General features: G+C 42.6%; 2 protein-coding genes across 6 annotated transcripts in view; one reads left to right on the top strand and one right to left on the bottom strand.

Annotated features, from left to right (window-relative positions):
- Window positions 1-393, bottom strand: part of LOC129861182 (MYND-type zinc finger-containing chromatin reader ZMYND8-like) — a 34,463-nt gene extending 34,070 nt beyond the window's left edge. For both annotated transcript variants that reach the window (XM_055932370.1, XM_055932371.1), the window contains exon 1: window positions 284-393. The gene's annotated coding sequence lies outside the window, so the exon portion shown is untranslated. The remainder of the gene's footprint in view (window positions 1-283) is intronic.
- A 431-nt stretch (window positions 394-824) lies between these two features.
- LOC129861181 (translocating chain-associated membrane protein 1-like 1) lies at window positions 825-17,358 on the top strand. Of its 4 annotated transcripts, XM_055932367.1 has the most exons (12): window positions 825-1,174; window positions 2,309-2,369; window positions 2,883-3,001; window positions 3,328-3,444; window positions 3,560-3,618; window positions 4,877-4,961; window positions 5,209-5,279; window positions 10,924-11,028; window positions 11,310-11,453; window positions 11,609-11,760; window positions 11,866-11,978; window positions 13,883-17,358. In XM_055932367.1, the coding sequence occupies exons 1-11, from the start codon at window positions 1,055-1,057 to the stop codon at window positions 11,937-11,939; spliced, it is 1,107 nt and encodes a 368-aa protein (XP_055788342.1). In that variant the 5' UTR covers window positions 825-1,054; the 3' UTR covers window positions 11,940-11,978; window positions 13,883-17,358. The 4 variants fall into 4 exon arrangements, with proteins under 4 accessions (XP_055788342.1, XP_055788343.1, XP_055788340.1 ...); XM_055932368.1 differs by having other exon boundaries at window positions 11,869-17,358; XM_055932365.1 differs by having other exon boundaries at window positions 11,866-17,358.
- Window positions 17,359-24,858: the final 7,500 nt, after the last annotated feature.

Below are 24,858 nucleotides of genomic sequence, written 5' to 3'. Positions count from 1 at the left end.
TTGGTTCCTTTAGGCTGTACAATTCCATATACTTAACAGACTTGTAAAGTGTAACTACGTAGCTATATCAAACGGGTTCACCATCACCACTAGTTACTTCCTTTGCGTAGTGGGCTTTGTTGGCTACAGTAACTAGCTAACGTTAGCTAGCTAACTAGCTGCTGACGTTAATAATAACAACCGTTTCCTGATTCACATTGAGAAATATTTCCTATTTTACACGCTTTATTTTGCTAAAACTAAAGGAATAAATGGTATTTCATGTAAAACAATCAATACGTACCCGATAATGAAGATATGTATATAAAATAAAATCTGACTGGACGGAATGAAAGATGGCTTGGAGGTATCCCTTCTTTCCCTCAACATTGATTGGGCGGATTCGATTACACTGAACCTTGGGGCACCGGTGCATGGTCCGTGACATGCATCCTGGAGAAACATAAACCACTTTTCCATAACATATATTTTCAAACTAGTTTTCATTGGAAAGGCAGATAAAGCGTTTTTATCAAAAGCAATACATTTTGCATGCGAAAACACAGAATCCTACTCATTACTCCTCGTGCTTAACTGCGTCACTTTTGTATGGAGCAGACTTCACCGTGGGCTTGGAGCGGGGCACCTGGCTCACGCCCGGGAGGCAGCCCGGGTCCAAAACGAATGCAATCAATTTTCACCCTGTGCCAGATTAATCGAATCCCCTAATTGACTTGATAGGAAACCGACACCTCCTCCACCAATTCCCTTGCACGTGATTTGTTCAGCATAGTGTCAACCATGAGTTCAACGAGGCGGGATTTTCTATCTACGTCAATGGGCGGTTCTTGAGTGTAGGAACCGAACTGGGAGGGGACTTTTGACTGCCCAGTAACAAAGTGCGTGGTGTTGTGTACATTTTTATCGTTTCTAAGCTAGTTAACACATGAACGGCAATTTACACCGTGAACTGGCAATAGTGGCGGGAGCAAAATAGGACAGTTTGCATCTGAATGCAAGCGGGGGCTGCGAGTGACTGAATAGCGGCAGGTAGGGAGAGCTGTATCGGTCAGCCATGGGTTTCCGAAAGAAGAACAAGAGCCCGCCGGTGCTGAGCCACGAGTTCGTGATCCAGAATCACGCGGATATGGTTTCATGTGTGGCTATGATAATTCTCCTCGGCCTGATGTTCGAGGTACAGTGTTAAACCATGGAATGTATGCTGCACAGTATATAAGAAAACGCCTCGTCTGAACTGTGATGACAACGTCAGCAAGACTCAAAGGGGACTGGGCGCAAGCGTCTCCCTTCTCATATGTCACACCGATTGCCAAGGAAGACAGGATGCACACTGTGCTAAATAGTTGCTGGTCAGCTAGCATGTCACACCAACTAGCTAGCTATCTAATATTACCAAATGGATAGATAGCGCTAGCCAGTTTGCTATTACATCCATGCATGTGACAGTAAACGATGGGGATTGTTTACATTACCCAACTCCCATTCAAGTCTACAAAAACGTAATCAATTGAGTGCTTGTTGCTGTTAACTGAACTTGCTATCTAAGTTAGCCAACATGCGATCGTGTTTCATTTTCAGAACTAGTTGCCTAGCAGGCTATCTAGCCAATTCCCCATCCAATATGTCAGTCTCATTGAGTACGTTTACATACACACTAATAATCCGATATTAAACTGATTATGGCAGTAGGCAGATTATGCAATAGTCATGTAAACGCGGTACTCTTATCTTAATCTTATTAAGGTCAAAATCGAAGTAAACATACGGCAATTACAACACCTTGTTTTCTGGGCAATCTTTCGAATTATTAAATCATGTTAACACCCTAATGGCGTTCCAGCGGTGTATTTGGTCTGGGCATGTGCTAGCACCGAGCGAGCCTCCCTTTAGCACGAGTGAAGTATGTTAAGAACAACTGAATGTATGCGTCTTAGAAGTAGTTTTCACATATACACGTCATATGTTTGAAATCAGAACAACATTTGTTTCCCAAAAATAGCATGTTCGCTGTGGTAGAACGTTTATTTTGATTGGAGATTTTCAGCAGTTCTCAGAGTGCCATCAGGTAGCCTGGTTTCAGATGTATTCATGTAAATAGGATTATTAGGGAAATCGTTCTTGCAAAGCATGTATCGGTTTTAATCGAACCATTATATTCATCTGGCTATCCACAATAATCGCAAACATTTTATTGTGATTGACTCCTATGCATCTGCATTATCAGGAAGAACCTGTCTTGTTACAAAGTACCATGACAAGACCTTTTGCCACAACATTGCTTCTATTTGATATCTTTCATTTATTGCAGGTCACAGCAAAGTTTGCCATCATGTTCATCACCGTTCAATACAATGTGACTCAAAGTCTTGGTAAGTTTACATAATTTTTATTAGTAGTTATTTTACCAAGTAAGTTGACGCATTCTCATTTACAGCAATGACATGGGGAATAGTTACAAGGGAGAGGAGGGGGATGATTAGGTGGCCAGGTTGGGAATTTAACACCTCTGCTCTTACGATAAGTGCCATGGGATCTTTAGTGTCAGGACACCCATTAAACATTTCATCCGATTGATGGTACCCTACACAGGGTAATGTCCCCAATCACTGCCCTGGCACATTGGGGTATGTATATATATACTTTTTTAGACCAGAGGAAAGAGTGCCTCCTACTGGCCCAGCATCTGGTCTCCCATCCAGGGACTGACCAGGACCAACCCTGCTTAGCTTCAGAGCCAAGCCAGCAGTGGGATGCTGCTGACATATTTCTTTGTATTTATTTCTAAAATGTAATATAATTTTACAGTATTTAGTGCATATATCTAGTACCTTGTATTTGAAGCCATTGACCAAGTTGTTTTTTGTTCATCTGTATGTTATCAGATGAGAGGGCTGAGCAAGTGAACCTGTACCAGTACGGTCCTAAAGACATAGCCACTGTGTTCTTCTACCTACTCATTGCTGTCATACTCCACGCCTTAATACAGGAATACATTCTCGATGTGAGTGTCTCTGCACACAGACCCCTGTTTGTGTGTGTGTGTGTGCGTGCGTGTGTGTGTGTGCATGCACATGTGTGACTGAGAGAGAAAGGAGGATATCTGTATAGGTAGTTAATCTACAGAACACATAGTCACTGTCTGTGCTTGTGCGTGTCTCCCCCTCTTTTCCAGCCCAAGTGTGATCATAACTTAAGGTCTGGCCTTGTCTCTCTTAGCAGTCTTATCCTTCTCATCCTCTTAGGCAGTCAAATAGTATCCTCCACGGCCACTTCCTTCTCTTCTCTCGTCAGTATGCATATCTCATGTCCTATTCTCTCTGATTTCAGAAAATGAATAGGCGGTTGCACCTGTCGAAAACCAAACATAGCAAGTTCAATGAATCGGGACAGCTTGCTGCCTTCTACTTATTGTCCTTCATCTGGGGCTGCAGCATCTTAACAGCGGTAAGAAGACCAATGAAACGCTGCCAGGAGCCTTGGAATATTATGTGAAGACAAGACAAGCGGTCCATCCCGTTGTATTTGTTCTTTGGCTCATGCCGTCTCTCTTATCTGTTAGGAGGAATTTGCGACAAATCCTACTTTCTTATGGGAGGGCTACCCACACACCCACATGGTGTAAGTAAGGATTTATACATATATTTTACGCCTTCGGGTCACTCATTCATTATTTCAATGTTCAATGTCAGAGGGACAGGGTTAGTACTGTTTTCATCACAACTTTTTGGGGAGTTACCAAGCATTCTAGAACACAATAATTCCCACAAGTGTTCTGTGACGGCTCAGATTTTTGAGTTGGCACAGTGGAAAGGCCTTAGTGACCCAGGGTGGATTGCAGCCCTAATATTGAGCATGGGAGTACACTGTCCGGCTGTCTCATCAAATCCATTTTAGACATCAGGTTTCCCTAAAATATTTATTCCAAATGTGATGTTTTACTCAAGCTAGACACACAGCGCTAAGTGTCTGTCTTTTCCATCCCTCTCCTCATTTCTCATTGTGTAAAGAGGTGTTATTTCAATCCATTTTATTAGGGGAAATAGTTGAAGCAGGAATGCATAGATTGTGAACTGACTATTTTCTCCCAGGTTACATAAATCTTTCTTATTGATGGACTTTCATCTATCTTTGAAAATCATGTTTGTAAATGCATGTAACAGGATCTAAGTTATCATGATCAAACGTTCATGTCCCATCACTAGTAGCACCCACTCGTAGCACGCGCTCCAGCAGGTATATCTCACTGGTCACCCCCAAAGCCAATTCCTCCTTTGGTCGGCTTTCCTTCCAGTTCTCTGCTGCCAATGACTGGAACGAACTGCAAAAATCTCTGAAGCTGGAAACACTTATCTCCCTCACTAGCTTTAAGCACCAGCTGTCAGAGCAGCTCACAGATTACTGCACCTGTACAGAGCCCATCTATACTTTAGCCCAAACAACTACCTCTTCCCCTACTGTATTTATTTATTTATTTATTTTGCTCCTTTGCACCCCATTATTTCTATTTCTACTTTGCACATTCTTCCACTGCAAATCTACCATTCCTGTGTTTTACTTGCTATATTGTATTTACCTCGCCACCATGGCCTTTTTTTGCCTTTACCTCCCTTATCTCACCTCATTTGCTCACATTGTATATAGACTTATTTTTCTACTGTATTATTGACTGTATGTTTTGTTTATAACATGTGTAACTCTGTTGTTGTATGTGTCGAATTGTTATGCTTTATCTTGGCCAGGTCGCAGTTGCAAATGAGAACTTGTTCTCAGCTAGCCTACCTGGTTAAATAAAGATGAAATAAATAAAATCATATCCACTCGCTCCCTGCATAGATAGACCGGATCTCTGCCTTCCTGTAACCTGCCCTCTCTGCAGCTTTCAGGTGAAGTTCTTCTACATTTGCCAAATCGCATACTGGCTCCATGGCCTTCCTGAGCTGTACTTCCAGAAAGTGCGAAAGGTAAGGGTGCATGATCACACCTTGGGTTAGGTCCTAAAGATGACACATCTGTCATTTAAACATGGAAGGATACATCTTGTGATTCTGTAATTCCCCATTGTTGCAATACATGGTTCATATTCTTTATTCTCCTCTTACAAACCCATTTGTGACTGTAAAAGTCATGTGGCACTGAAGCTGCTGTGCCACACACCTACACTGATACAGCAGTCATTAATAAAGGCTCTTTCCTGCTTGTGTGTTTCAGGAGGATATTCCCCGCCAGCTCTATTACATTTGTCTTTACGTCTTCCACATCACCGGTGCCTACATCTTAAAGTGAGTGTGCGTCATCTCAGGGAAGTGGTTAGATAAGAAGATAAAGACTATGAATGGAGCTACCGTTCAGCACTTCCTTACTTATGCACTTTAAAACCTCTTCGGGATAGGAACCTTCATCTCAATTTCCACCTAAAATTACATACCCAAATCTAACTGTCTGTACCCTAGGACCTGAAGCAAGGATATGCATATTCTTGGTACTATTTGAAAGGAAACAATTTGAATGTGGAGATGTGAAATTAATGTAGGAGAATATAACACAATAGATCTGGTAAAAGATAAAACAAACAAAAAAAACATGTTTTCTATTTTTATTGCAAAAGAAAGGCCATACATTGAGAGAGGAAGCTGGGGATAATTTAGATGTTGTCCACAACAGGACAACAGATGGATACATTCAAGAAGGAGAGAGCTACATAATATTTTGTATGAAGTCTCACAGGTGTCCCTCACGAGTTTGCTCAAATGTACCCAAGTGGCTGAATTGGTCAGTTGATACATTTTCAAGTCGATAAATATAGAGAAAATACACAAATGCTATGGTAATAAAACATTTAAGTTTACACACAAAGATGAAGGGGGCTGTACTTTCCAGTCATGTTCAGCTGAGGTCCTGGCTGCCTTTTAGGTCGACATGATGGTGGAAGTGACTCCACATCATCCTCTAGCACAGTGTGCCAACCTCCTCTCCCTCAGTGGTAGTTGCCCGTAGTGCACTGGCCCTCCTCCACTTCTGAGCTGGCCTCTTCACACGTCTAGATGGCCGGGTGGGTGTGGAGCCAGAGACGGCAGCAGGGGTCAGACTGGAGGAACCAGTTCCTACGTTTGAGTGAGTGGGGGATGGAGGACTTGAGTATGGTCTCTTTGGAGTTGGCTCCCAGAGGTCACCTCTACCACTATTGAGGATTAAAAATAATAATAATAATCATAACTCAAGTTTACTATTACTTATTTTATTTTATTTTTATTTTTGCAGGGGGTGAGCCCTGCATCAATACTTTTACGGATGAGCCCTCCATCAATACATAAAATACACAACACATCTATAAACATATAGATTATGGGGAACATAATCACTATAATGAAATATGTGGACCAATAGGCATTAAGACACTCAAACCACAACCACAGCATGTCATAGCTAACATAAACATACACAGTCAAAAGTTTTAGAACATCTACTCATTCAAGGGTTTTTCTTTATTTTTACTATTTTCTACATTGTAGAATAATAGTGAAGACATCAAAACTATGAAATAACACATGGAATCATGTAGTAACCAAAAAAGCCACCCTTTGCCATGATGACAGCTTTGTACACTCTTGGCATTCTCTCAACCAGATTCACATGGAATGCTTTTCCAACAGTCTTGAAGGAGTTCCCACATATGCTGAGCACTTGTTGGCTGCTTTTCCGTCACTCTGCGGTCCAACTCATCCCATACCGTCTCATTTGGGTTGAGGTCTGGTGATTGTGGAGGCCAGGTCATCTGATGCAGCACTCAGTCAGTCTCCTTCTTGGTCAAATAGCCCTTACACAGCCTGGAGGTGGGTTGGGTCATTGTCTTGTTAAAAAAACAAATGCTAGTTAAAAAAACAAATCATAGTCCCACTAAGTGCAAACCAGATGGGATGGCGTGTCACTGCAGAATGCTGCGGTAGCCATGCTGTGTGCCATAAGTGTGCCTTGAATTCTAAATAAATCACAGTGTCACCAGCAAAGCACTCCCACACCATCACACCAGCTCCATGCTTCACGGTGGGAAACTCACATGCGGAGATCATCCGTTCACCTACTCTGCGTCTCACAAAGACACGTCGATTGGAGCCAAAAACCTCAAATTTAGACTCCTCAGACCAAAAGACAGATTTCCACCAGACAAATATCTATTGCTCGTGTTTCTTGCCCCAAGCAAGTCTCTTATTATTATTGGTGTCCTTTAGTAGTGGTTTCTTTGCAGCAATTCGACCATGAAGGCCTTATTCACGCAGTTTCCTCTGAACAGTTGATGTTGATGTGTCTGTTACTTGAAATCTGTGAAACATTTTATTTAGGCTGCAATTTCTTTTCTCCCCAATTTTCGTGGTATCCAATCGCTAGTAATTACTATCTTGTCTCATCGCTACAACTCCCGTACGAGCTCGGGAGAGACGAAGGTCGAAAGCCATGCGTCCTCCGAAGCACAACCCAACCAAGCCGCACTGCTTCTTTAACACAGCGCGCCTCCAACCCGGAAGCCAGCCGCACCAATTAGTCGGAGGAAACACCGTGCACCCGGCCCCCTTGGTTAGCGCGCACTGCGCCCGGCCCACCACAGGAGTCGCTGGAGCGCGATGAGACAAGGATATCCCTACCGGCCAAACCCTCCCTAACCCGGACGACGCTATGCCAATTGTGCGTCGCCCCACGGACCTCCCGGTCGCGGCCGGCTGAGACAGAGCCTGGGCGCGAACCCTGAGACTCTGGTGGCACAGCTAGTGCTGCGATGCAGTGCCCTAGACCACTGCGCCACCCGGGAGGCAGGCTGCAATTTCTGAGGTGCAGTTAACTCTAATTACTCTAGTTCCAGTTACCTGCTGCAGAGGTAACTGGGTCTTCCTTTCCTGTGGCGGTCCTCATGAGAGCCAGATTCATCATAGTGCTTAATGGTTTTTGTGACTGCACTTGAAGAAACTTTCACAGTTCTTTAAATTTTTCAGATTGACTGACCTTCATGTCTTAAAGTAATGATGGACTGTCGTTTCTCTTTGCTTATTTGAGCTGTTCTTGCCATAATATGGATTTGGTCTTACCAAATAGGGCTATCTTCTGTATACCACCTTTGCCTTGTCACAACAAAACTGATTGGCTCAAACGCATAAAGAAGGAAAGAAATTCCACAAACTGACTTTTAACAAGGCACACCTGTTATTTGACATTCATTCTAGGTGACTACCTCATGAAGCTAGTTGAGAAAATGCAGTGTGTGTAAAGCTGTCATCAAGGCAAAGGGTGGCTACTTTGAATATATTTTGATTTGTTTAACACTTTTTTTGGTTACTTCATGATTCCATGTGTTATGTCATAGTTTTGATGTCTTCACTATTATTCTACAATGTAGAACATAGTAAAAATAAAGACGAACCCTTGAATGAGTAGGTGTGTCCAAACTTTTGACTGGTACTGTATATACAGTACCTTCGAAAAGTATTCAGACCAATTTACTTTTTCCACATTTTGTTAGGTTACAGCCTTATTTCTCTCAATCTACACACAATACCCCATAATGATGAAGCAAAAACAGGTTTAGACATTTTTGCTAATTTATAAAAATAAGAAACAGATATTACATTTACATAACTATTCAGACCCTTTACTCAGTACTTTGTTGAAACACCTTTGGCAGAAATTACAGCCTTGAGTCTTCTTGGGTATGATGCTACAAGCTTGGCTACACCTGTATTTGGGGAGTTCCTCCCATTATTCTCTGAAGATTATCTCAATCTCTGTCAGGTTGGATGGGGAGTGTCGCTGCACAGCTATTTTCAGGTCTCTCCAGAGATGTTCGATTGGGTTCAAGTCCGTACTCTGGCTGTGCCACTCAAGAACATTCAGAGACTTGTCCAAAAGCCACTCCTGTGTTGTCTTGGCTGTGTGCTTAGGGTCGTTGTCTTTTTCCTCAGTAGGTTTTCATGAAGGATCTCTCTGTACTTTGTTTCGTTCATCTTTCCCTCGATCCTGACTAGTATCCCAGTCCCTGTCGCTGAAAAACACCCCCACAGCATGATGCTGCCACCACCATGCTTCACCATAGGGATGGTGCCAGGTTTCCTCCAGACATGACGCTTGGCATTCAGGGCAAAGAGTTCCGTCTTGGTTTCATCAGTCCAGAGAATCTTGTTTCTCATGGTCTGAGTTATTTTGGTGCCTTTTGGCAAACTCCAAGCGGGCTGTCATGTGACTTTTACTGAGGAGTGGCATCCGTCTGGCCACTCTACCATAAAGGCCTGATTGGTGGAGTGCTGCAGAGATGGTTGTACTTCTGGAAGATTCTCCCATCTCCACAGAGGAACTCTGGAGTTCTATCAGAGTGACCATTGGGTTCTTGGTCACCTCCCTGACCAAAGCCCTTCTTCCCCGATTGTTCAGTTTAGCCGGGCGGCGAGCTCAAGGAAGAGTCTTGGTAGTTCCAAACTTCTTCCATTTAAGAATGATGTATGCTACTTTGTTCTTGGAGACCTTCAATGCTGCAGACATTTTTTGGTACCCTTCCTTAGATCTGTGCCTCGACACAATCCAGTCTCGGAGCTCTATGGATAATTCCTTCAACGTCATGACTTGGTTTTTGCTCTGACATGCACTGTCAACTATTGACAGGTGTGTGCCTTTCTAAATCATGTCCAATCAATTGAATTTACCACAGGTGGACTCCAATCAAGTTGTAGAAACATCTCAAGGAAGATCAATGGAAACAGGATGTGCCTGAGCTCAATTTCGAGTCAAATAGCAAAGGTTCTGAATACTTATGTAAATACGGTATTTATTTTTTTATAAATTTGCAGAAATTTCTAAACCTGTTTTCGCCTTGTCATTATTGGGTATTGTGTGTAGATTAATGACGAAAAAATGTATTTAATTACTTTTAGAATAAGGCTGTAACGAACAAAATGTGTAAAAAGTGAAGGGGTCTGAGTACTTTCCGAATGCACGGTTTCCCCGGAGAGAGTTTGGTGTCTGAGGTGATGGGTGGGGTTAGTTGTAAATTTTCATTTTCCCCTGCTGATGTTGTGGGCTGAATCACTTTTCCCTGTCTTCTTTCCGTATCCTCTCTCGAACAGCCCTCGTGGTGGTGGTCTTACCCCAAAAAACAACCTTAATATTTCTAATCGATGGGAGGACACCTACTTGTTGAGGAAAACTCATTCCAGGAATCAGGCAGAACTTATCAGCAATAGGAGTTTATTCAATCAATTGCAAGAGAGATCACTCTCAGGATGAACCGGAGAAGAACTCAAAAGTTACAGAATCACACAGTCATTATATACTTATTCTACTCAGAGCTGATTGTCTCTCCTAGGGGAAAGCAAGCTTACATGAGAGATTAGGGGGACTTGGCTCCACTTCCTTAAAGCATTGTACAAACAAGAACATATTCAAACCAGTTCTCACAGCCTACATGACTGAGGGGAGTGATGAGTTATTTTCAGTTAGAAGAATTTGGCCTTGAGCTGGGCATCTAGTGCCTGATCGATAAGGAGTCAGCAGCAAATCCCTCCTTTTGTGCAGTGTGTGTGAAGAGGGTACTGGACAGCTATGGAAAATTACCAGTTGATACAGTACATATAGTACTATTCAATTCAAGCATTTACGTAGCATTAGACTGTAACAGAACCATTTTGCCCAAACATACTAAACAACAATATTGGAAGTAGTGCCACTCATAATTGCAGTGCATGGATCAATTATAGACCCTTTTATGGTAGATATGCATAAATCATCGCTTCTATCTTCTGGACAACTTTTAAAGATGCTTCCTCCTGCAAATGTGAATAATATTTAATTTTATTGAGTAGTTCAGTACTGTTAATCCCTGGACAGAAAATGTAATCTGATGAAGGTCTGTTATGTTTCCCCTGGTGTTTGCGGACTTCCTGTGTTCAGCCTCCACCGGCTGGGCCTGGTGCTGCTGGTACCTCACTACCTGGTGGAGCTCCTGTTCCACGCCTCACGCCTCTTCTACTTCAGTGACGAGAACAAGCAGAAGGGGTATGTATGAATTGTATGCTGGACACCCCCTCCATTTTCATACCAGTCAATACAAGGAGGGGAAAAGTTGGGAATAAAACCTGCATACAGAGAGAGGTTTTGAATTTAATTTGTATTATTTTCACCTTCAGCAAGTCACGTGTGTAATACAATGGGAGCTTTTCCTCCCTTATCGGACTAAACTGATTGATTTGAATAACCGATAGTGTCTTACGTGAGCCCATGGAAGATGTCACTGTTGTTGCCATGGTGACTAACTCAGATTCTCTTTTCTTTTCCAGTTTCACTCTGTGGGCGCTACTTTTCGTCATCGCTCGCCTCCTTACCCTCACCCTCTCCGTACTGACTTTTGGCTTCGGACTGCCCCGCGCAGAGAACCAGGGTTTCTCACTGACAAAAGGCAACTTCAATGTGCTTACCATTAGGCAAGTCATGTTTCTTAAGATTGTGTAATTTGCCCTGTTACCTCCTCTGATTTGGCCCTTGAGAGCAAGTTTGAACTTTTCATCTATCAAAGAAAGTAAAACGCCTGTCATTGCTCATGGCTGGTCTTCATAATGTTTCCCCCCTTGCCTCTCAGGATGACGTGCCTGGCTGCCATTTGCCTGACCCAGGCCTGGATGATGTGGAAGTTCATCAACTTCCAGTTGAAGAAGTGGAGGGAGCACAGCCAGAGCCAGGCCTCCAAGAAGAAGGCTTTCAGCCCAAAGAGCAAGAAGGACCTGGCCCGGGGTGAGTCCGCCGCAGCCCCTGCCCACTTGGAACACCCACCTCCAGCCATTACAACTCTGTGATGCAGATATGTTTCTGACATGTTGTTCTTGTTTGTTTTGTTAGTAGGTTCTGCCAACGGTGTGGTGAAGTCCGATGACAAGACGTCACCCCGTGTGAGAAAAGCCAAAGCCTCATAGAGTTGGAGGGAGAGAATGGAGGGATGGAGCTGAGGAGAAGTGAGGGGGCTATTCTCAATGTGACATTTTGTCTTTTCATCACTTACATTTTTTATTCCCCAAAACAACCTTAACTGTCTCTTTTGTGTTAGAACCTATGTTTTAATAGTTATGTTTTTGTTTGTTTTGTTGACCTCATATGTTTGTGTTCAGTTGTTCTTTCTGTGGATGGGATGTAAGCAGGGCAGGGTCAACTGGTTAAATGTTTTAAAGTGTGAATCTGCTACCTGTGTGTGCCCCACCAACTGCCCCACTGCTTGTGCTGTGTTTAGGGGTTTGGCTCTAAGCCACTCTGGGCTGGCCTTTTTGGCAAGGTGTGTCTGTGCTAAATCTCTCCCACTCAAATTATGTTGCTTGAGAGAGAGGAAGTGGGAAGTAACTGGATAGATAATTGTTCAAAAAGTCATTTTTGGAGAGGAATTATCTGTAGCGATTGCATCCAGCTTCAGGGCCCTAGTCAATCAAACTTTCTAACTGGGTTTCTGAGGAAGTTTAACATGCACTGTTTGTCAGCAAGTGTGCATGTCACTATTCATGTTCTCAACAAAACATGTAAAACAAGAAGTGTGTGAAACGTGGGACTAAAAGTTTATTTTACCATATCATTGGTTTTGTATAGGGACCTCACCATTAACTCCTATCAGTGTCCGTTTGATGACTGTATTGTTACTTGCTTTTGCCATATGAAATCTGTCCTATTATGGGATTGAGGCACTGTTAGTAGTTAGTCATTGAGTAGCCCCGTCTCACAGATTGACCAACTCTCTAACAGCCATATTCTGACGTTGATGTACAGTACCAGTCAAAAGTTTGGACACACCTACTCATTTCACGGTTTTCTTTATTTTTACTATTTTCTACATTGTAGAATAATAGTGAAGACATCAAAACTATGAAATAACACACATGGAATCATGTAGTAACCAAAAAAGTGTTAAACAAATCAAAATATATTTTAGATTCTTCAAAGTAACCACCCTTTGCATTGATGACAGCTTTGCTCACTCTTGGCATTCTCTCAACCAGCTTCAAGAGGTAGTCACCTGGAATGCATTTAAATTAACAGATGTGCCTTGTTAATTTGTGGAATTTCGTTCCTTAATATGTTTGAGCTAGTCAGTTGTGTTTTGACATGGTAGGGGTGGTAAACAGAAGATAGCCCTATTTGGTAAAAGACCAAGTCCATATAATGACAAGAACAGCTCAAATAAGCAAAGAGAAATGACAGTCCATCATTACTTTAAGACATGAAGGTCAATCAATCCGGAAAATGTCAAGAACTTTGAAAGTTTATTCAAGTGCAGTTGCAAAAACCATTAAGCACTATGATACAACTAGCTCTCATGAGGACCACCACAGGAATGGAAGACCCAGAGTTACCTCTGCTGCAGAGGATAAGTTCATTAGAGTTACCAGCCTCAGAAATTGCAGACCAAATAAATGCTTCACAGAGTTCAAGTAACAGACACATCTCAACACCAACTGTTCAGAGGAGACTGTGTGAATCAGGCCTTCATGGTCAAATTGCTGCAAGGAAACCACTACTCAAGGATGGCAATAAGAACAAGAGACTTGCTTGGGCCAAGAAACACGAGCAATGGACATTTGACCGGTGGAAATCTGTTCTTTGGTCTGATGAGTCTAAATTTGAGATTTTTGGTTCCAACCGCCGTGTCTTTGTGAGACGCAGGGTAGGTGAATGGATGATCTCCGCATGTGTGGTTCCCACCGTGAAGCATGGAGGAGGATGTGTGATGGTGTGGGAGTGCTTTGCTGGTGACACTGTCTTTGATTTATTTAGAATTCAAGTCACACTTAACCAGCATGGCTAGCACAGCATTCTGCAGCGAGACGTCATCCCATCTAGTTTGCGCTTAGTGGGACTATCATTTGTTTTTCAACAGGACAATGACACAACACACCTCCAGGCTGTGTAAGGGCTATTTGACCAAGAAGGAGAGTGACAGAGTGCTGCATCAGATGACCTGGCCGCCACAATCACCCGACCTCAACCCAAATGAGATGGTTTGGGATGAGTTGGACCGCGGAGTGAAGGAGAAGCAGCCAATGAGTATGTGGTAACTCCTTCAAGACATGGAAAAGCATTTCAGGTGAAGCTGGTTGAGAGAATGCCAAGAGTGTGCAAACCTGTCAAGGCAAAGGGTGGCCACTGAAGAATCTCATTTTTTTAAAGAACCACTTTGTTTGGTTACTACATGATTCCATTTGTGTTATTTCATAGTTTTGATGGCTTCACTATTATTGTACAATGTAGAAAATAGTAAAAAATGAAGAAAAACCCTTCAATTAGTAGGTGTCCACATTTTTTTGACTGATACTGTACGTGGAAGATTTGTTTAGGAGTTCAGGTGAGGTTTTTGTGTTTCAGTTCAGGATTTCAATCTCCGATAAGATTATATTCATTAATGAACAATGCCAATAATTAATGCCTCAAGTTATAGAGTTAAGCCTAAAGGGTCATGGTTAGGTTTTGATGAGCCATTGAGTTTGCATCTCAGAAGCATTCAGTGGCCTTTTTTTCACATCCACTGGAAGAGTTGAGTTATTTATTTCAGTTGTATCTTTTATTTTTTTTATATCATGCTTTGGCAACTCTATAACCAGCATAGACGAGGTACAAAGAGAAACGCTTTCAGTCTCAACCCAAATGATACAATCCTCCTTTTAAGTGTCCTTAAAATGTCAGTGGCGTGAGCCATGGAGTTCTCCTCGGGTTTCCTTTTTTCTTTTTTTTGCCTTTTTTATATCTGGGTGTATGACACAGGAGGCTGAGGGGAGGACGGCTCATAACAATGGCTAGAATGGAATGAATGTAATGGTATCAAACACATGGAAAATATGTATTTGGTGTGTTCAATACCATTCCATTAATCCATTCCATTAATCCGTTCCAGCCATTACTATGAGCCCGTCCTCCCCAATTAAGGTGTCACCGGCTGCCTGTGGTGTATGTTGGCAGGCAGCTGCCTCCATAGACACCCACTTATTATACTGTACATCCCATTCTCAGATAGTCTCTCTTGCCAGACGGCTTACTTCCGCAATCTTTGAATGTGCCGTTTCCCAAGGTCTGGCTATAAGAGACTAATTCTCAGATGGGACTGGTGTGTGTGTGTGTGTGTGTGTGTGTGTGTGTGTGTGTGTGTGTGTGTGTGTGTGTGTGTGTGTGTGCGTGCCCGTGTCTAGTTATACCTGTGGTTATGCCAACTGTGTGAGGAAGTGAAGGCTCTGCATGATTCATGCTTTAGTGTCTTTGCATTTTCACTTAAAAAAAGTTGTTGCCCTTGTGGCTTCATGGAGCTTGACAGACAACTCCCCTTGTTTCCTTTTAAATCCTTTACCTTGTTTTCATTTCACCTTTTTTGTTAATTTACAAAAAAAGGCTTTTGTAATGAAGACAGTGAGTGGTAACTGAGTTATATTTTATATAAAGTCTTATTGGATGTTTGCTTACAACCCCTGACCCTTCCTTAACCCCTGTCCTGTGTGAAATAGATTCTGTGACTTCTGTTTGCCACATTTGGGCTGAAGGGGCCTTCTTGCTCCACCAGTCCAGTGATTTGGACATTGCAATTGTACACTTATGTTATGTCCTGTAGAGACCCAATGCTGTTGTCACAAATGGGACGAGTTACCATTCCTAGCCTGAGCTCAGATCTGTTTGTGCTTCGCCAACTTCTCTGACTAGCATTATAGTTGGCTGAAGCGTATACTGATTTGGGACCAGGCTGCTTGTTTGGTAGGTTGAGTAGTAGTATTGCTTCGGCAGGAAATAGATGACTTGAGTTTAGTCCTCATGCTGCTCTATCTAAAGCGTAAGTTGAAGGTGTGGAGGACTGGTGTTCTGTTTTGAGTCTGTTACATGGCAATGTCTTAGGAGGAAAGGAGGAGCAGATTACTTTTATACCAGCCTTTTACTTTAATGTATCTGCTATTTAAAATAAAATAATCTATATGAATTTAACGCTACACTGTACTAAAAATACTTGTCAGATTTTTTTAGCTATTTTTATAGTTGAAAAAACTGTTAAAGTTCACTAATATTCACCACACACAGAAATATATATGAATAGTATTTTCCATTCTTATTGGTATGAGTTGTTTTTATACATCAAAAGACAAAGCTTGCTCCCCTTTTAAGTCAGGGTGCACATTTCAGTGTGAGAGAACTAGTCATATTTCATAGTTTCACCATCTTATACTCTATTTCATAGATTAGGCCCTGTATTGACTTATTAGTAAATAAGAACCACTCTGCCATAGGACGATGCTCTGAAAGCACTATACTGAAACTGTGTCTTCTGCAGTAATTACAGTAGAATACTATAAAACGGTCTGCTATCCATGTAATTAGATAGCAATGTTTGATCAGCAAGGATCCTGTTATGTTTCTTTTTTGTTTTATTGTTCTAAGGTGTGTCCTGCAGGGGTATTTAATTGGGCCGGAACGATACCAGTATCTCAATGTTTTTTTTACATGGCAAAAATGAAAACACGAAGCAGATCAAGTCTTTTGATCCTTTAAAAACCTGCTGTATGTCAAATATTGTGTGCTATAGCTTGGAAAATAAATGTGACTGGATGACAACATAATGAGGTTTGTTTCTAACATTAGGGCTGTTTTCTTAAAGAAGTTAAACCTGCTTTGTTTCCTTGCCACGATACTAACGAGTATTGCGGTATTGGTATTGTCCTGGCCCTAGTATTTAACTTGAGCATTTGCCCTTCATCCATTCCTTTACTGATTGATTTGATATCATAGTTCGTCATGATACACCGTGCAAAGGGCTGAGTAACATGAGCCTCCTTCATCCAGGTTAGGAGACATGATATTCCCCTCTGAGTTGTATTCTCACTGGTACCACCACGCACACTATTGAAATATTCAGCGTAGTGAAGCATGACACCAATGGATCCCACGGTCTGTACTGTCAGCATTTTGGGTTGTAGCACTGATGTCTAAAACCTAGCTCTTGACTGCAATGACCATTTGATCTCTGGTAAGGTGGCAATTTGGCCACACAATGCAAAGACCCATGCTAATAGTTTATTAGTTTCATATTAACCTTTGTGGCAACTACCATTAATGCATTTGAGATGATGCATACATGCTTCATAACAGCCAGGAACAGAGAAAACACTATTTCAGATGAGTGCTTATATGCACTGTCTTTGTTTTGTTGGGTTATTTTGCTGCTTGCGTCTAAATGTTCTTGTATATTCCTTTTTGAAATGTGTCATCTCTGATATGCTCTGGACCGTATGTATTTATGCGAAACCTTGTGATTTCTGTTTTTTGTTTCTTTGTTAGTATTTTTTTTATTTCATGTTTGAATAAAGCCGTTGTTGACTATCCTGAGTGATGCTGTCACCTTCAGTGTGATTTGTTGCTTAAAGGTTGAGGAGTTGAATTGTTTCTATTTCTGTTCAAACTGAAGATATTGTGAGAGAGAAAAAGGTGTAATTCCAGTCTCGACAGTGTTAGAATGATTATCCCACACTAAAGATATCAGAGGAAATGTATAGTCAGTCATACAGCAGGGGTTTATGCAAAACATTTAACTGATGTTGATATGGCTATGACTGCCTTCCCACTGATTTCTTATGTTCAATTTCAGATGAAAGTAGGCCTACCATCACATTCTACTTCATGAATCCCTAACTTATTTTTCTGTTTATTTATGAGAATTGCAGACAAGAGGCTCAAGTTAAGAGGAGGAGGTCTTCGAACCTAAGGATTTCCCAAACTCTGTCCTGTGTTTTTTTTTGGGGGGGGGGACTGAGTTTGGAAAACCCTGCTGTAACTGACTCAATGTCAAAAGTATTTCCTTTATTCTTTATGTCCTCTCATCTCATCCTCTACTCGCTGCCTCCTCAAAACGTAAGAGGAAAGCAAGGTTGTGGTCAGGTGATTTCTATGAAAATCCATGGGAAAGTTCTCTGACGGGGAACAGGTGTCCAAGCCTCATTTTGAGGACAGGTAAGAGAACAAGGATTAAAATACTGCTGCTTATCATCATTTGGATATAGTAAGTATGCATGCATGTCTGTACTTTGTAATATATATTGTCCTTTGCAACCAAATGCAACATTATTTTGGCAATGGCATGTTTTACATGTATGTTCTTAAAGAATAGGTAGCTCTAATGTAACAACCTTAGTTGAGGGCAAGTAACTGATGATTTGTAAATGGTGAGCAGAGAACACTAGAAAAATATATGAATATAAGTCATTTGTTTTCATTTTGTGAATGACTTAAAAACGATCTATGAAATCTATAGCTGTGACCATCTGGACGGGCTACACTTTAAACAGTGAAACTTTATTGCATTACTGCTTTTAAAGGTTCAATCAGGATTCAAAGCTACTTTGGCCTAAATGTTTCTGTATCTTGAAAATAGTGTTAAATGTGTGTATTGTAACTGTTAGTTATTGTAACAATCCTTTACAGGCTCTACTCATTACATCATTGATTAAACAAATAGCTACAAAAGAGTTTGCAAAAGCAGAGAATGGTTAACCAATAGCTAACATTTAAATCTGAAATATGTCATTTCAAGTAGGTATAACTACATATATTTATTTTATGTTTCAATATTGTCACAGGACTTTGACTGAATCCATCATTCCATTGGGGAAAAAATGTCATAACTTAAACATATTTAACTAGCCCTACCTTCTGGTTTGTGTCAGGTGTTGCTTCCAATATTACCCTTTGACATGTGTATTTTTTTGTTGCTCCAGATTACCTCCACACTGAGATTGCCAGATGTGTGTCCCTGGACCCCATGCCTTCTTTGTAGTCATCCGCTTCACTGCCGCTTCACTGAAGAAGATGAGATGGTTGTGGGGCAAATTACTACGATTTTTAGGGAGAAAGTGGAGCAGAACTACGGGTTGGTTCTTTTCACCACAAGGAGATTCTGGATGGCATGCAGATAGAAGAGTACATAGGAGTCCCCAAAGGCACTTAAGGCTCCGCTGAAGAGGTGCCAGAACAGATACCATATCTTCAACCACAGGGACCTCACCAAGACCTCGCCAATCGAGAGCAGGTGAAAGGGCTGCTAGAAAAGGTAGAGAGGATGGTGCTATACCAATAAATTGTTGAGAAAGACAAAGGAGCTTATCATCAGGAAGGTGATCATAATTAAGCAAACATTGAAGTCTCCCACCTCTGACTTCGACATCTGAATGATGGCCATCAACTGCCTTGAGGTCCTGGCAGAAATTAATAAGTGGGTGGTGTCATTATTTGTAGGGGCAGCAGTAGGAGCTGTTGCTGGACCTATAGCTGTGGGGACAATCACATGTAAACCTGTGTGGTGTAGTAGTAGGAGGGGCGGTAGAAGGGATTGCAGGGTTGGTGATGGGTCCTGATGCAGACCACCACAAATGCTCACAGGTCAAAACAAGCAGCAGTGAAATTAGTGGCCGTGTTAGGGACTGCAGCAGTTAGCGGAGAAGGAGCTATAGCTCTGGGGTGGGGAGGATGTACAGTAGGCAGCTGCAGGAATCATTTATGTGCGTACATGACTTATAGCTCTCTATTTGTAAAAACTGAGTGAAGATTTAAAGAAACACCAGCCTTTATCAGATCTGTTGTTGCTCTGTTCTGGAATGTGCACTTACAAATAAAGCTGTTGACTAAACTCGGATTAAACTTTTGATTTGGAGGGTTTGGGGCCAGGATATGTATGAGTGGATGCAACACACAAACACTCAAAATTAAGCATAACTAAGGAATTATGGCCTGCATTTCAATTAATACATTTGTTTTTATTTATTCAAGCTAACTTGCTTGGGTCCTTTGCGCTTAACAATTTTTCATTGTGGATCCATATGAAGTCTTCAGTGTGTGTACGCTTGTGAGTGTGTGTATAATGGCAACAGGTTGGTGTGTGATGATGCACTTGTGAAACAAGTGTGTGCTTCCTCAGATCCTTGTTTCCTCTCCTAGAATCCTCCCTCATTTCCCTCAGATATTTAGAGTCTTCCCGTCTTAAAGTAAAAAAGAAGAGAATGGTACAATCCTCAAGGTAATGTGAAAAAAAACAGGACCGCAATAAGCATCTTCTTCTACCATTGACTGGATGTCTTCTACACCCTTTAGCCCACCAGAGGGCAATGATGAGTTTCTCACCTGAGAGGCCGAAGCAGTCTGCGAGGGGATATCTGCAGGCAGCTAGACCTGCATTAATAAATCACCACTCAAAGAGAGAAAGACATACACAGTCAACCACATACACACAGTAACATACTCACACACAGTCAACCACAGAAACGCAGAAGCACACACACACAGAAGCACACACTCTCAGACATAGAGGCTATCTGAGTAGAGTTAAACCAACACTACACATCTGTGCAGGGCAGAAATGGAAAGAAGAGAGAGTGGGGGAGGGAGAGGTAAAGAGAAAAGAGAGAGGAGAAAGAAGGAGTGGGAAGGAGAAAGAGCAGAAACACACCTCTACCTCAGTTCTAAAGCGTCTCAGTATGGTGCTTTGTTTCAGAGTGAAGGGGATTTTCTCAGTGATCAGACAGCATGATGGATCAGTGGGAACCAGACAATCAGACTGGAGCTCTGCAGGGTCGTCAGGAGGACACCAGTTCACACATACACTCTCCATCAAACATGCCAGGCTGAAGTATAACAGCTCTTAGCATGGCCCCCAAACCTGGTGTTTGTGTGTGTGTGTGAGTGTTTGTCTGTGTCTGTCTGCATGCCTTTATGCCTGTGTACACCTCAAATAATTTTCTGCCTGAACATTACAGCCCTAAAAAGACAGAAGTAATCACTCTCGTGCTCTTTTCCTCTAATTCCTCCCTATCATCCAATGAGGATCAATCTTTTTCTGAATTGTGCGTATTATGTGTAATTTCCATATAAATTAGCTTCATTAAAAGAGGAGTACTTTCTTATTTAACAAGGCTCATTTGGAATTCTGTATTTAATAACACATGTAATCCTAGACTCGCAGACAAATAGCCAAAGATTAGCAGGGCTGGAGCATCAATTATGTAAATTCTGTTTGTGTGCATGTGTATGTGTATGTGTGTTTGCATGCCTGCATGCATGCATGCGTGCCTGCGTGATTTATTGAGTAAGACCCTCCTCTGTCCCCATCTGGCAAGGCAGAATCTGTCTCCTATGGATTTTATACAAGAATTGCAGTGCTACAGGAGATGCCATTGAACTATCACAGTATCCAGAGTTGTGATGGTGACACCAAGGCTGCTGGTGGGAGAGCAGAGCAGGAAGGATAAAGAGACGAGGCCAGACAGGGAGAGTATGAGCTAAAGCAGGTGGAGAACGATGAAGGACAGAGAGTGGGAGAGGAAGAAACATCTGCGGAAGAACAGAGTATAGAAGAGATAGAAAGTGAGGAAAGGGGCCAGTGAGGGCAGACAGATTAAAGGAGAAAGTGAGAAAGAGGTGGTGTGAAGGGGAGGGTAGATGGTGGAACGGGTGTTCGATTTAGAGTGCCTCCTCTCCTCTGAGTGTGTGTGTGTGTGTGTGTGTTTGCATGTATACAGTGCCTTCGGAAGGTATTCAGACTCCTTGACTTTTTCCATATTTTGTTGCGTTAGTCTTATTCTAAAATGTATTAAATTGTTTTTTTTCCCTCATTAATCTACACACAATACCCCATAATGACAAAACAAAAACAGGTTTTTAGAAATGTTTGCTAATTTATAAAAATAAAAAAAAGAAATATAACATTTACATAAGCATGCAGACCCTTTACTCAGTACTTTGTTGAAGCACCTTTGACAGCAATTACAGCATTGAGTCTTCTTAGGTATGACGCTACAAGCTTGGCAAACCTGTATTTGGGGAGTTTGTCCCATTCTTCTCTGCAGATCTAAAGCTCTGTCAGGTTGGTTGGGGAGCATTGATGCACAGCTATTTTCAGGTCTCTCCAGAGATGTTCGATCGGGTTCAAGTCCGGGCTCTGGCTGGGCCACTTAAGGACATTCAGAGACTTGTACCGAAGCCACTCCTGTGTTGTCTTGGCTGTGTCCTTAGGGTTGTTCTCCTGTTGGAAGGTGAACCTTCGCCTCGGTCTGATCTTTCTGTACTTTGCTCCGTTCATCTTTGCCTCGATCCTGACTAGTCTCCCAGTTCCTGCCGCTGAAAAACATCCTCACAGCATGATGCTATCACCACCATGCTTCACCGTGGGGATGGTGCCAGGTTTCCTCCAGACGTGACGCTTGGCATTCAGGCCAAAGAGGTCAATCTTGGTTTCATCAGACCAGAAAATCTTGTTTCTCATGCTCTGAGAGTCTTTAGGTGCCTTTCGGAAAACTCCAAGCAGGCTGTCATGTGCCTTTTACTGAGGAGTGGCTGAAGTTTGGCCACTCTACCATAAAGGCCTGATTGGTGGAGTGCTGCAGAGATGGTTGTCCTTCTGGAAGGTTCTCCCATCTGCACAGAGGAACTCTAGAGCTCTGTCAGAGTGACCATCGGGTTCATGGTCACCTCCCTGACCAAGGCCCTTATCTCCCGATCGCTGAGTTTGACCGGGCAGCCAGCTCTAGGAAGAGTCTTGGTGGTTCCAAACTTCTTCCATTTAGAATGATGGAGGCCACTGTGTTCTTGGGGATCTTCAATGCTGCAGACATTTTTTGGTACCCTTCCCCAGATCTGTGCCTCGACACAACTTTGGGACCTTATATTGACAGGTGTGTGCCTTTCCAAATCATGTCCAATCGATTGAATTTACCACAGGTGGACTCCAATCAAGTTGTAGAAACATCTCAAGGATAATCATTGGAAACAGGATGAACCTGAGCTCAATTTCGAGTCTCATAGCAAAGGGTCTGAATACTTATGTAAATAAGATATTTCTGTTTTTTATTTTTAATACATTTGCAAACATTTTTTTAAACTTATATTCACTTTTTTATTATGGGGTATTTTGTGTAGATTGATTCGGAAAATGTTTTATTTAATCAATTTCAGAATAAGGCTGTAACATAACAAAATGTGGAAAAAGTTAAGGCGCCTGAATACTTTCCAAATGCACTGTATGTGTGGGAGTGAGGCGACTCTGGCAGCAGGAGACAGACAGGCTGGTGGACTCAAAGTGCGGAATTTGTAATCAGTTTCTGCCATAAATCTCTGACTTATGATACTGTTGGCAGCCGACAACTGCCCTCTCTCTCCCTCTCTCTCTCTCCTTTACTGTCTTTCCCAGCCTCCTTCTTAATTATCCTCTGTCTCTGTCTGTCTGTCTGTCTCTCTCACACACACATGCAGTGATAGTGCTGATTCAGGCTACATTGTGTAGTGGGGAGGAGGATGTGGTGAATCAGTGTTAGTGTCCAAGCCAATCGGGGGGAGTGAGACAATGAGGGAGGAGAGAAGGAGAGGACAACAGAAAGGTGGGATAGAGTAACTGGGAGGAGGGAGAAGGAGAGGAGTATGGAATATTTAACCAACCAGACTAAAGGAAAAGGGATGAGGGTGTGAAGAGACAAGGGGAGGGACTGAAAGATGGTCAGAGGTGAGGGAAGTGAGGGAGGAGAGGAAGAGAGGGGGAGGAGGAGGGAGGGAGCATGGCAGTGCTCTGAATCTAGGACACAGATACTCCAGAGCTGCATGAGCCTGATTGCAATAACACAATGTTAGCAGACATTCATTGGGGTCCACCTGGATCCATGTAGGACAGCTGTTGTTGTGTTGATGGTGTCTAGTCTGAACGTTGGCCCACAGCTCTTTGAGGAGAATTCTGACAAACACCTTACTGACTATGAAATGTCACTCAAACAAACCAGTGAGGAAGAGGAGCAGACGTAGTGGATTCTTCGACAGCTGGGATTCTTCCACCTACTTACTCTGAAGACACAATGAAAATCAAAGTGAATATTGGGAGGACAAAAGCACCTGATTTACGCATCTATATCAGACACTAACCACATTTCCATCCACAGTTTTAAACAGGTCAACATTCACAAGGCCGCAGGGCCAGACGGATTGCCAGGACGTGTACTCCGAGCATGCGCTGACCAACTGGCAAGTATCTTCACTGACATGTTCAACCTGTCCCTGACCGAGTCTGTAATACCAACATTTTTCAAGCAGACCACCATAGCGCCTGTGCCCAAGAACACTAAGGTAACCTACCTAAATGACTACCGACCTGTAACACTCACGTCTGTAGCCATGAAGTGCTTTGAAAGGCTGGTCAGGGCTCACATCAACACCATTAACCCAGAAACCCTAGACCCACTACAATTTGCATGTCGCCCCAACAGATCCACAGATGATGCAATCTCTATTGCACTCCACCCTGCCCTTTTACACCTGGACAAAAGGAACACCTATGTGAGAATGCTATTCATTGACTACAGCTCAGCGTTCAACACCACAGTGCCCTCAACGGGGGCATCACTAAGCTAAGGACCCTGGGACTAAACACCTCCCTCTGCAACTGGATCCTGGACTTCCTGGCGGGCCACCACCAGATGGTAAGGGTAGGTAACAACACATCTGCCACGCTGATCCTCAACACAGGGGCCCCTCAGGGGTTTGTGCTCAGTCCGCTCCTGTACTCCCTGTTCACCCATGACTGCATGGCCAAGCACGACTCCAACACCATCATTAAGTTTGCCGACGACACAACACCGACAACAATGAGACAGCCTATAGGGAGGAGGTCAGAGACCTGGCAGTGTGGTGCCAGGATAACAACCTCTCCCTCAACGTTATCAAGACAAATGAGATGATTGTGGAAAAGGAGGACCAAGCATGCCCCAATTCTCATAGATGGGGCTGTAGTGGAGCAGGTTGAGAGCTTCAAGTTCCTTGGTGTCCACATCACCAACGAACTATCATGGTCCAAACACACCA

This window comes from Salvelinus fontinalis, chromosome 8 (genome assembly GCF_029448725.1).
Source record: "Salvelinus fontinalis isolate EN_2023a chromosome 8, ASM2944872v1, whole genome shotgun sequence".
Taxonomy (NCBI): Eukaryota; Metazoa; Chordata; class Actinopteri; order Salmoniformes; family Salmonidae; genus Salvelinus; species Salvelinus fontinalis.
The sequence above is the reverse complement of the archived record's forward strand: the minus strand, read 5'-3'. Positions and strand labels throughout refer to the sequence as shown.